Below are 12,554 nucleotides of genomic sequence, written 5' to 3'. Positions count from 1 at the left end.
ATAATGTGAATCAGTAGTACAAACATTTGACACATATTTAAAGTATATAAAAAACAATGCTAATTTGTCCATACATTATGGTGACTCCAATCATTCAAATATGTTTGTCAATATTGGAAAATCCTTAAAGCCACATAGTCCACTCCTTGTACCTGAAAGTGTGAAGCCAGACCAGAAGCTAGCAGGTTGGCAGCTCAGGACACATGGCCTAGCTGTTCTCTTCATGGTTATATAATGTATATCTGCTAAATGTAATGTCATTATTATTACACAATCATTGGTTTTAGCCGGGTGATATATATATATATATATATATATATATATATATATATATATATATATATATATATATATATATATATATATCTATATATATATATATATATATATATATATAGGTCAAAGGCCAGAGGGAATGCAGGGCTTACGTCAGAAAGCAAACCACTCGTGCACTTGGCCGCCTGTATTTTCTCGACATCAACCTCTTTTTTCAGCTGCTTCATCCCCGAGCCTGGGCGCAGATTGCACTAATGCATAAACACAGAGGATTGCTTTTTTGTTTGCTGATGTAAGGCTCTTTGTGAGGCACTCTGCAGTTACGCCAACGTTATTTAATTAAAGTATGGGATATGCCTGATATTAGTCAATCTTTCTGAAGTGCTGAGCATTGGACAATATTCATAGCTTAACATGCAGATCAGGTTGAGCAGAATTAGGCAGAAATGTAATAAGAAAACAAATTCAGACTAGTCATGAGCAAAGTCTTTTAACCTCAGCTGCTCCCCTGGGGTGAACACAATGACTTCCCATTGGCCTGTCTTTGTTCATTTAGATTTTCTTTGCCATGCTTCCACAAGGAAGCAAGCTGTACATTAGAACAATGGTGTTGCTGATAATTGGTTCTGTAAAGAATATAGATTAAGTGCTTTGAGTGCTGTCACAAAACACCTTTTTATTTTCTGTAACTATACTCCTGGGATAGCCACGCTCCTCTTTGTTGTGTGGATAACATGTTTAATTAGGAAGAGTTTCAAAATGTATTCCTCTTTGTTATAAAGAATGCATGAGACCCTGGCCTCTTTGTCATTAATAAAACATTGTGAGTATGTAGATCAGAGGGGTGATGTGGTATTTTAGACTTGTGATATATGTGACAATGTGTTAAGCTCTCTGTTAAAAGGCAGAGAAGTTATTATTTCTAGTTCTAGGCACCAGGTTGGCTCTGTGAGTACACAATTTAAAGCAGTTTTTAATAGCTTTCATACTGATGTTAAGCAGAGAAACAAGTCTGAACATGAGGGTAGTAACCCACTTGAATTTGTTTACATGACTAATAGGTTGACTCAAAGGTTTGCAATGAAAGAAGGGCTGTATTGAGAGCTTCTATGCAGCTTTTGTCAGTCTAAATGATCATTGAAGAGGTTGGTCTAACTGCTTATAATAAAGCCCAAGTTCCTGCCCCATTAAGTGAGAACCCTACCCACTCAGCGGCACACTGTTAGCACTTAGCCTCTGCTTTGCATTGAGTGGTTTGCTGCTCACAGGCCTGGGACTTTGACGGCTCCTGCCCAGCGCTGAGACAGAGCCATACAGACGGCAACACTGTGATGAATGATGTCACGACAAAACTGACAGTTGAGCCGGAACAACAGGCTTCATTTTTGGCTTGCTGTTGTTTGTTGACAAGCTCCTCAGAGAGGGAAGGGATTCTGCTGATCTTGCCATTGAAAGAGGGATGAGGCTCTTTGGCTGTTTTCCCATTGTTGGAATACAAGCACAGCTCTGAGGGTTACTCTACACCGTACCAGGGGATGTTTTGACATTTTATTCCTGAGAAGTCTTCCTCGTTTTCTAGCAGTATAGACTCTAAAGTAGGATGCTGAGTCTTGTGTAACTGTAGGTCCCATATGGCTCTTTGGTTAATGGGTCAGCTGACATCTCAATCCTACGCACAATTTGCCTCTCTATAAAACCAGGATTAATTTGTATCATTGATTTGAACCTACAGGAAACATCTTCAGCTTGTTGCTTATTGTTTATAGCAGTCAGACGTGTATTTAAAATATACTGCAAAGTGATCAGATAAGCAGCAAAGAAGGAACAAATAAAGCCAGTAAAAGTGTCTCATTTTTTGTTGGTTTGTCTCGTGAAGATGAGCTGGACACAAAATTAGAGCTAGGCACAGTGTCGGTATGGAGTTAAAATGAGTTTGAATTAAATGTGTATGTCACCATAGCAACATTAAAGGTGATGACAAGAAGCAGCTCATGGGAAATGTGGGATATTGTTGTTTGGTCAGTCTCAACTTATTGAATTCCTTCCAGGATATAGTACATTTTTTTTGTTTTCAAATATACACATCCTGTGCATTTTTGTCAAAGTCAAATCAAAACATAATTTTCCTTCTTCTGTGTCTTAACATTTTGTATTCATGCATTGTGGATGTGTATCATCAGGACACCAGAAAGACAATGAGGAATGTCATTAGAGCTTGTTCCCCCATTGGCGTTTGGCCTTTAATAAAGGTCATTTTTGCTAAATACCACACCATTTTTCTGTCCCATCTGTTTCTCTGTGTATATTTTTATCTTTCTAGTTAAAAAAACCAATTTCTTATTACCTGCGAGTTGTCTCTGAGGTATCCACACTAATATGTTTTCATTTTAAAACGCATCACTTTTGCTACGTTTACGCCTCGCGTAGACACTACTCTGGCGTTTTTGAATCCCTAAATGGAGACTTTTCAAAACGCTGCTGACCCAGTTTTTGTTTGAAAATTATGGTATTGCATTTTTGTCAGGATGAGCGGAAACAGAGACTTTTGAAAATTATGACCCAGATACCCATGTTCGCTTCCATCGTCACGCCCCTATCATCTGACCCTTTTCCAGAAGAAAACAACCAACAGCCTTGACTGACTGCTGGTAGTTAATTATACATGGATAACATGGGCTTTGCTAACCTTGTTGTTGATGCTGGCAGCTGATATGCGGTTAAAATGTGCGTTTGATAATGCTACTACATGCGCAGGAGGCAAGCTATTGTTTGAGTGATTAGCGAGAATTCCCGTGTCCAGCGGTGTACACTGGCCCACACATGCCCAGCGTACATGAATGGTCATGTGTGTTTTTAGACGTGTGTGGACGGAGATTATTTCTAAAACTGGGCTAAAACGTCTGTGTATGGAGATTTGGATGTAGGTGCAGTCTTTTTAATGGGGCTGCATTTATCACTTAGGAGGAATTTGTTGTTGTTTGTTGTTGTTGTATTACCTCTCTTTCTATTGCCTAAATTAAATGTGTCTCCAGTGCCTCCCGTTTAAGCAGAAAGCAGAAGCCAGGATTTTATTTGATAGTCAGAGAAAAAAGCCACTTTGGATGTTGCTTTACTAAGTGCGTTTACATGGACATGAATAACCTGTTTGTGAGGCGTATCCCGGTTATGATCAGTTTGGCATATGGTGTTTAGACACCATATCCCATGTATATCCCATCCCATGTTTAGCTCAAACACATAAAAGGGTTATATTCCAGGGATCTTAACTTGCAAAAAAGCTACAGACTTAAAACAAACAGACCTTTTATGTAAGGCACATATTTATGTAAAGATCTCTCTCTTTCCCTCCTTGTGTTGTTTTTTGCTGCTGGTCTGTTATTTGCATACTGTATATGTTGTTATTTGTCTTAATTGTGACATTATAGTTGATGTAAAACTTGTCATTCAAAGAAAGTTGGTATGATTTTAAGTAATTATCCACATATCTGAGAGTCTTCCTTTGCCTCTTACAGAGTGTGCCCACCTGTTGCTGGCCCACAATGCACCGGTGAAGGTGAAGAACGCTCAGGGATGGAGCCCCCTTGCTGAGGCCATTAGCTACGGAGACCGACAAATGAGTAAGTATCTGTGACTGCCACTGCTTGGCAATCCACTGAAACCCACCCGCTGCTACATACTGAGATAATGTTGGTCAGCCAGCTTATTTACTGAAATCAATGTGGCTTCAGTACGGTTTCAGTTTGGGTTTTCCCGTGTGAAAACAGTGACAGGGGAGAAAAAAGGTCCGATCAACAGATGCAAATCAACAGTTTCCTCTGCACATTCTTCCACGCCGCTGCCTCCACGAGAGGGCACGACACCAGCCTGCCTCCTTTGTCCCTTAATGAGAGAGGGGACATTCCTCAAAGCCCTCTGACTTTTGTGTTCTGATGAAAGGCAATTCATTAGCTGTATTTTCTCTCTCCTCATAGGCTGATTATGCTCAAGCCCCCGTCGCTCCCATTTTCTACCCTTAGTTCATAGTGGCTCAAACTTTGATTTAAAAATGTTAAGGATAATTTTCATTTCCAATGCTATATATCCACTTAGAGGAGAATTCTGGCCAATTTTTACGTTAATCATGATCGCTATAGCTACGCGAGTACTTTCGATAGAAAAAAAACCTGACCCGAATCAGTGCAGGCAACACGGAGAAGCTGCAGCTACAGTGCCCTTAACAGGCACAAAATGCAATTAATATGTCTGTGCCACATGAACAGGGCCCTTACGTGTCAACAAGATGCGTTTTCAACTCAGACATTGTTTAAATTCACCTACCCTGGTCCCTGTCTCGATCCTGCCGGTAGCTAGCTTGCCCTGCTAGCTGATAGCCGTTAGCTGCTAGCTGCCGTCCAGTGAGTGTATTCAGACAGGCTTCTGTGATCACTGATAATCATCCCAATAACAATCCACGGAGTGGCGGTGGTGTGGCTATGTCCAGAGGTCATGTCACGTCTTGAAGTTTATTCCCCCCAAAAAAAAAAAACAGTAGTGCAGTAGTAGCTGCTAGCTGCCCTCCGGTGAGTGTATTCAGACAGGCTTCTGTGATAATCATCCCAATAACAATCCACGGAGCGGCGGTGGTATGGTGGATGTCCTCCAGTTACTGAAGGCTAGCTTTTGCTTGTGCTTGGAGCAGCAAGTTCATCTGCCTGTTGCCCCTCTGTCTGTCTCGTTCTTTCCAACTCTTGTGAGGCTAGTTCTTCATCTGTATACTCGGGTTTGAATAAATAAGGACGACCATCAAACTCAAAAGGCTCTTCTGTGTGTTGTATATCTGCTCTAATCTCCATAGTTACGTTACTCCAAGCTTCTTCCCTTGTAAACAACTCCGCTCTTCACTCTTCACACACTACGCTCCGATCTGCACACTACTGTTTACCTTTTCCTGCTACAACTGAATTCCCAGGAGACAGCGCGATGCTACAGCTAAGCTTCAGTAACGCTATTACTGTGCAAGCCACAGACATCGTTTATCCCGTTTCCATGTAGTTACATAGTCACTGATATGGTCATAACCACTACAGTGCTCAATTAACTATTTTTGAGGGGGAAATAAACTAAACTTTTCGCTGCGAAGGCATGATCTGTCCTATGCAGGACATCCACCAGACTACCGGGCGCTCAGGGGATTTTTGTCGGCTGCGGGAGGGGGACGAAGGCTGCTTGCCTGGCTAAGGGAACTAGCTACCACACAGATCGCCACTGACAAGCCTCCTACCTACCAACACCAGATCGATCACACACAAAATGGATGAGCTACAAATACACACGGAACTGCTGCGCGATGATTATTTACAAAAGCCTGGCTGAACACATTTATCACGGACGGCAGATAGCAGCTAACAGCTAACAGCTAGCAGCTAGCAGCAAGCAGCTAACAGGCTAAGCTACCCACTGGCAGGATCAAGACAGGGTAGGTGAATTTAAACAATGTCTGAGTTGAAAACGCATCTTGTTGGCACAGACATATTAATTGCATGTTGTGTCTGTTAAGAGGCACAAAGGCACTCTAAAACTTGCCCCGACAACTGCCGTTTTAGCTCAGGGGACGCTTGTACACGTAGCTGCATCTTCTCCGTGTTGCCTGCACTGATTCGGGTCAGGTTTTTTTCTATCGAAAGTACTCACGTAGCTATAGCGATCAAGATTAACGTAAAAATTGGCCGGAATTCTCCTTTAAGTGAAACCAATCATGTCAGTTTTTCTGGATACTGGGTGTTGGATGAGAACACCTTTTGTACACTGGCAGTTTAATTTTTAACATATTGAATATTGAACTTCTGCTCATGAGCATTTCCCAAAATGTGCTTTGGAAGCACACCTCCATTCACACCTCATCAGTCAACAGTTATCCCCCTGTTTGTACTAGACCTTTAAGACTGTAGTTTTTAGATATTTCCAAATCTACTTTTGTGTGATAAGTGCATTTTGTCCATTATCTATTTAAAGCTCTTGATAGTCCGGTCTTCGGGAACAGGAAGGCCGGAGGTTTCGTTCTGTGTGGTTGAGCTCTGTAGCAGTGCTAAGAACCTAAATTAGAATGTGTCAAACTGTTTACATTACAACACTGTTGCTACAAAACTAAAGCCAGACTGAGATGTTGAAGGGTCAGGGTTGTCAATTGATATTGGCATATCACAGGTACATGGGGTTGGAGCATTATGTTTAAGCTTATAAGTATAAAATAAATCCCTCTAATTCAGTAGACATAAAAAGCTCTTAATGTAATTCCAAAAGTGTCATCATTATATTAATTTTTAGACATTTCTTTTGTCTTTAAATACCTCAGCATGTGAGCTGGCAAGGTAGCACATCACAGTTAAACAGACATTGGTGCTGTTTAGAAGAATGATGGTAAATATCTTTATCTTGTTGTGTGTGTTCTTATTCCTGATTAGGGATGTAACGGTATGAAAATGTAACCTCACGGTTATAGTGACCAAAATGATCACGATTTCGGTATTTTCGCGGTATTTTTAAAAGTGTGTTCAATATGTTCAGAAAGCACTGATAGGCCTACCCAAGCTGAAATAGTTTCAAAAAGTGTAACAGTGTTTATTATATTACAAAAATATAGGCAATAGGCTTGTAAAAACTATTGAAAACTGGCTACTGAAACACCGGCCCACTGTAGGGTGTCCGGTAAGAACTTGAACCAGAGATGTCTGACTTTGAGATCCAGGAAGATTTATTTACAACTCCAACATGAAGTTAACTATGAAGTTGTATTTGACGTTACATGTGAAGTTGGATGTGGTTCTGAAATATAAGCAAATAATAATGCACATTAATAAGCATCTGACTTACTATAAACATTATTTACCAAAAACGAAATGTTATAGCCACCAGCATATAACAAGAAACAATACTAATACTACTAATTAACATAAATGTAACATATTGCTCAGTAACACAAACCGAGAACAAGCCACATCTATTACAGCACACATATCCATAACGGACTAAACAGTGTAATACACCTTTAATAGCTAAGCACGTGGCTCCACAGCGCTTGTCTGTTTACTGGCATTGCACGTTGCTAGCAATTTCCCTAACACAACCTGAATATCAACACGTGGCTGCACAATTAATATTAAACAATCTGCACATCTATCAGTTATGCAATCAGAAACACAGCAACAGCAATATTATCAAGGCGATAATATATCTCTCTCACTCCAAATAAATGTCATGTCATAGGCTAACACGGGCAAAACTTAATCCACATTGTAGCAGAACACTAATTGAAATATGAATAAACGTTGCTTAAACGTTTACACAGATAAAAAGGCAGTAAAACCCATGACAGTTTAGCAAGCTACAGAATAGTTTTAACTTACGTTCTGGGCTACACACATGACTCCAACAAATCCGAAAAACGGGAAAGGAATGATAAAGAAAAAAGTCTGTTTACAGCTGTTCTGTCCCCTTCTCCAGTCTGAGTGCGAGTGATTGGCAGGAGATCAAAGCGATGACTCTCGTCAATGATTGGTCAGTCATCTCAGGAGAGAGAGCAAGTGTTACTGTGTCTTTTTTTACAAGGCCGATAAATGTCTCCTCACGACATGATTCCAACTTCAAGAAACGCACTGTAGGCTACGCAGTGCGCCCACGCGGCAACTTCAGGAGACTTGGATGAAGCGGGGAACACGCGATTTCCACATCGTGGTAATCTACCATGATAATAATGATATTTTAAATGAAAATGGTAATTGCTATCATCAACATGTTTACCGTGGTTTACCGTTACACCGGTTATCGTTACATCCCTATTCCTGATGATAATTTTCAATTTTTCAATTTCAATTTTATTTATAGTATCAAATCATAACAAGAGACACTTTACAGATAGAGTAGGTCTAGACCACACTCTATGATTTACAACAACCCAACAATTCCAGTAATTTCCCCAAGAGCAATCATTAGCAATGGCTAATGTGTAATGTGACAGTGGCGAGGAAAAACTCCCATTCAGGAAGAAACCTCGGACAGACCCAGGCTCTTGGTAGGCGGTGTCTGACGATGCCGGTTGGGGGTGTGCTGAACAGTGGCAATAATAGTCACAAGGATAATGGAAAAGTGACTACAAATGGTAGTCGTAGTAGTTCATGTCATAACAGGGCACTGAGGGCGTTACAGGATGTAGCATGGCACAGCACAGCGTGGTTTGGCGTAGCAAGATGCAGACGCTTAACTTAAGACGATAACTGGCTAAGCATTGATGCAAAAATATTGCACTGAGACATTTGCAATACGGCTACAATGAGGCTGAAAGGCAGAATGCTGTTGAATTTTTTCAAACAGACTGTTAAGCGTTTGTCCATCAGAATGAAATAGTTAGGGCTTTATTAGCACAGCTACATCGTACCAACATTGAGCAGCTTAAAGTTTCTCCATTTACTACATCCTGTAATTAACTCTCAAATGCCACTTACCTTACCAGGTTTACAAGTGTCTCTATCGACTGAAGCCTTGAATGATCTCTGTAACACCATTTTACTTTACCAGTGACAGGTCCTTACCTCGTATAACTTGTATATACCACCGTGTAATGCAAGTACATGACATATTGTGTGTTACTTCGGCTGCTGCACTCACCATTGCTCTTACATGCTGATTGCAGCAACTTTGCTCCTGGTGTCTGAATATTGTTAAAATACATTCTGGGAACTACAGAAAATCTATGACTGAAGTTATATGAAAATGAGGCTGGTTGAGTAAAATTACAAGTATTTCACCGCACTTCATAACAAAAAAACTAATGTAATATAGTGCTATATGATGATAAGAATGTAAGAGTATCTAAGGGTTTTTGTTTCAGTAAAATGTGTATTGTTTACTGTGGGATTAGTATGTGTGACAAAATAATCTCAACTCAAAGTACACTTATTGATATAATTCTGAAAGTTAAAATATGTCCTGTATTATTGTGGGATAAAAACTTTGAAAATCAATAAATAAATTGTTTAAGAAAAAAAAGTATACTTATTAGCGTTTTCAAGGCTATCAAACAGTCTTCATCAGCAAATGTGAATAAAGTAAGGATTAAAACACTATGAGGTTGTTAAAAAAGCCCCTCCTTGTCTGTAACTGTAGTTTTTCCTGGATGAGGGCCAGGGAGAGGAGTTTGTAGGCCAGATCAGTGTATGAGATCAGTAGACAGGTACAGGCACAACCTTCTGGCAGACATGTACAGTAGGTCAGTCTGCTTATCACCTTAATCAGCCGATAAGAGGAACTGCAGCTTCTGTTGCACTGAAGCAAAAACTGCCACTGAGAAGGACCGCTGTTGTTTAACCCTCGTTGCCTCTTTGTGTTCTTTAATGTCGCTCCAAAGTACAGGGCAGGGCTTCTGTTGTGACAGCTCAGCTTCAAACGGCTGAGTCTGCACACTGTTTACAATCACACTCAGCCTTCCACATACAGAATTTCACCTGGCGGCCACGATGACATTAAAGGAGAAAGGTGCTGAAGGAAACTGAGACTGTTTTACCTATTCAGCGTAATAATGTTGAGTCCACTCCTTTACAGGGTTAGCCCAGTAGAGCCCTGTCTAGCAGTTATTCAGTATGAGCTGAGTCAGCATGTGGCAGGAGTCTGTGAGGAAAGTGTTTGATTTACAGAAAGGCAAATGTCCTGGGCTGGACAGTGCTGAAAACTGGTAAAATAATCTAGTAATCAAGGTCTGGATCGCCATATAGTCGGTTTTTAGCTTCTTTCTTTTCAAAGAAAAACATTTTCTTGAATGTGATTGCTGTTATTTTTATCCATATCTTTTTTTTTTTTTTTTACTAATTTCCATTTGTCAACCCACATTGTGATTTGATGTATTTGTCACCTGAACTTTTATCACTTACAGCTTTATTATTTGATCAATGAGCAAAACATGGCTCAGAAATAGTTTTTGTCATGTGTTTTGTTCAATAAGAGCTATTTCTGTCCTTCCACTCACACAGCTTTGTAGTCGGCTTCAGGAGCTCGTTTAAAGGCTGTCAGTCATGCCGATGTTGATTATACGGGCTTGCTTTCATTGTTTCTTGCCTTATTCTCGATTTAAAGAACATTTGACCATATTATACATTGCCAAGTGATAGGAGAGATGCCATTTTTGCCTTCATGTTATTATTGTTATTCTATGGTATCAAAGCCACTGTCTCTGATTGACAGTATCAAAAAGGAAGCTTTGTTCTTTTTAAGGCCATGGTTACCATCAGTAGTTGGTCTGTAGTTAAAGGAATTCCCCCTTCAAAGGGTTGGCTGTGATATAATTTTCGAAATTTATTTTCCTATTTCTTTCTTTCTGGAAGAGCATTGAGGTCAGCCCAGGTGTGCCGTGATTATCACCACCAACTGGCTAGGATTTGATATTGTTCATGTTGAATCAGTTTGTCCACTTTTACAGCCAATTTAGGTAGTAAACCGCCAACATTTTGAATAATATGTAATTTTGAAAATACAATGTATGTTGGTGTCTAGCCTGTATTGGAGTCCTCTATATAGTATTAGAGAGTCAAATACCGTAGGTTTTATAGCGAAGTGAAGTCATATTCCATTTAGGGCTGCACGATATGAGGAAAATATGCGATATGCGATAACGTTGTTGAATATCGCGATAACGATATTAATTGCGATAAATAAACAGATATTAAAGTGTACTCAGTTCTACATTTCTGCTGCTTTCAGTATTATGCTAAAATACAACAAATTGCTTGTTGAATTTAAAACTAACGAAAGGAAATCATTTTCGACATTGTTTTATTGAACAAATTGAACATTGAATTGAATATAAAAGGCACCACTAAAAAAAGAATAACTACTGATATTTTCTTTCAACTAACACAAAAAATCTGAGTGTCTATTGGATATATCCCAGCCTTTCGTGATATGTATATTGCACCTGTTGATATTGCGATGACGATAAAAAAAAAACCTGATATATTGTGCAGCCCTAATTCCATTTAAAACGCAATAACACTCATGACAAAATAATATTAAAACTAAATATGAAAGATCCGGATCCCCCAAGCTAAGCTTAACTAAATAATTTTTTCCTTCCCAATACGTTTATGCATACTTTTTGAAAGCAGCTTATACATTTGAATCAAACATTAAGAGCTCTCCATCCTGCACGTGTTGTGTTATCTCCATTTAATGTGGCCGTTTTGAGTCTTTTTAGATTGACCATGCCTTAGTAAGTTTAAATATTTGGAACTACTGTATATTGAGATTGGCCTGTTTGCTGCTGCCTGACTGCCTGCTTTGCTCCACCACACAGTGACTCCACAGCGTACCTGATGAGTCAATATTGACTGTTCTCAGATTGTTGGAGACCTGCCAGCTGCAGTTGTTCATTTAGATCCCAGGCTTAATTGTTAAATAGTGGCAGTTTTTGGTGATGTTTACACAAAGTTGTCCTGACTCTGTCTCTTTTCATTAACGTGTGGAGGTGAAATTACTGAGACCACTCACCTAATTAATGTCAGGAAAGTGCCCTAATCAGTATCTGGGTGAATTAGCTCCTTCAGCGTGGAGAGTCAGTTTGGTTTAGTGTTAGCGCGGGCAGCATTGGTTTCTCGGCCTGTGCTGGCTGGGTGGTCTGTGGACAGATGGTGGGATTGTACTTTTTTTCCTCTTCCCGCTGAGAGGCAGCGAGGATCAGGAGAAGCCCCATCCAGAGCTTGTCCACACTCATTAGGCAGCCGGGCCACAAACAAACCTTCGTCCTGTACTTGTGTCTGTGTCAATTGGCGCGTGTCGTCATGTGTATTAGTGTGTGTGTGTGTGTGTGTGTGTGTGTGTGTGCATGCCTGTGCTGTAGTTTGGCCTTGCTTTGCCATCGAGCCCTTCGCCCCCTCTGTGCTGCCTCGTCGGGAGCATTAATAAGACAATAAGTGCGACATGTTTGAGTATGTTGACTCCCCACATGGAGCACAGGAGCTACTCAGGCTAATGATAATGCCATATGTCCACTATTGCCTTTCGTCCTATTAAAATGTAGGGCAGTCTGGGTGTCACAAGCCAAACGTTTTCTTTTTTTTATTACTGTTCCCATATACAGTTTATAAGTGGCAGTCGTGTCGTAACTTAATCCCCCCCTGGCTTCATTAAAGCAACACAATTATGTTAGTGAGCAACTGATGCTCTCACTCCCCTATAAATAGCTAATCACATTTAAATATATGTTTACTAGTTGGGTGGGGATCCTATTTTTCTTTTGCATAAAGAAGCGAGTCTCC

At 40.1% G+C, this 12,554-nt stretch overlaps 1 protein-coding gene across 1 annotated transcript in view; it reads left to right on the top strand.

The window, feature by feature from the left end:
* LOC116055330 (ankyrin repeat domain-containing protein 13C) overlaps nucleotides 1-12,554 on the top strand; it is a 36,255-nt gene that overhangs the window by 8,112 nt on the left and 15,589 nt on the right. Inside the window, exon 3 of the mRNA XM_031307261.2 lies at nucleotides 3,789-3,893. Coding sequence (XP_031163121.1) covers nucleotides 3,789-3,893 — 105 coding nt within the window. The remainder of the gene's footprint in view (nucleotides 1-3,788; nucleotides 3,894-12,554) is intronic.

The sequence above is a fragment of the Sander lucioperca genome, chromosome 11 (assembly GCF_008315115.2).
Source record: "Sander lucioperca isolate FBNREF2018 chromosome 11, SLUC_FBN_1.2, whole genome shotgun sequence".
Classification (NCBI taxonomy): domain Eukaryota; kingdom Metazoa; phylum Chordata; class Actinopteri; order Perciformes; family Percidae; genus Sander; species Sander lucioperca.
Note: the sequence above shows the minus strand (reverse complement) of the source record. Positions and strands in the feature narration are given on the sequence as shown.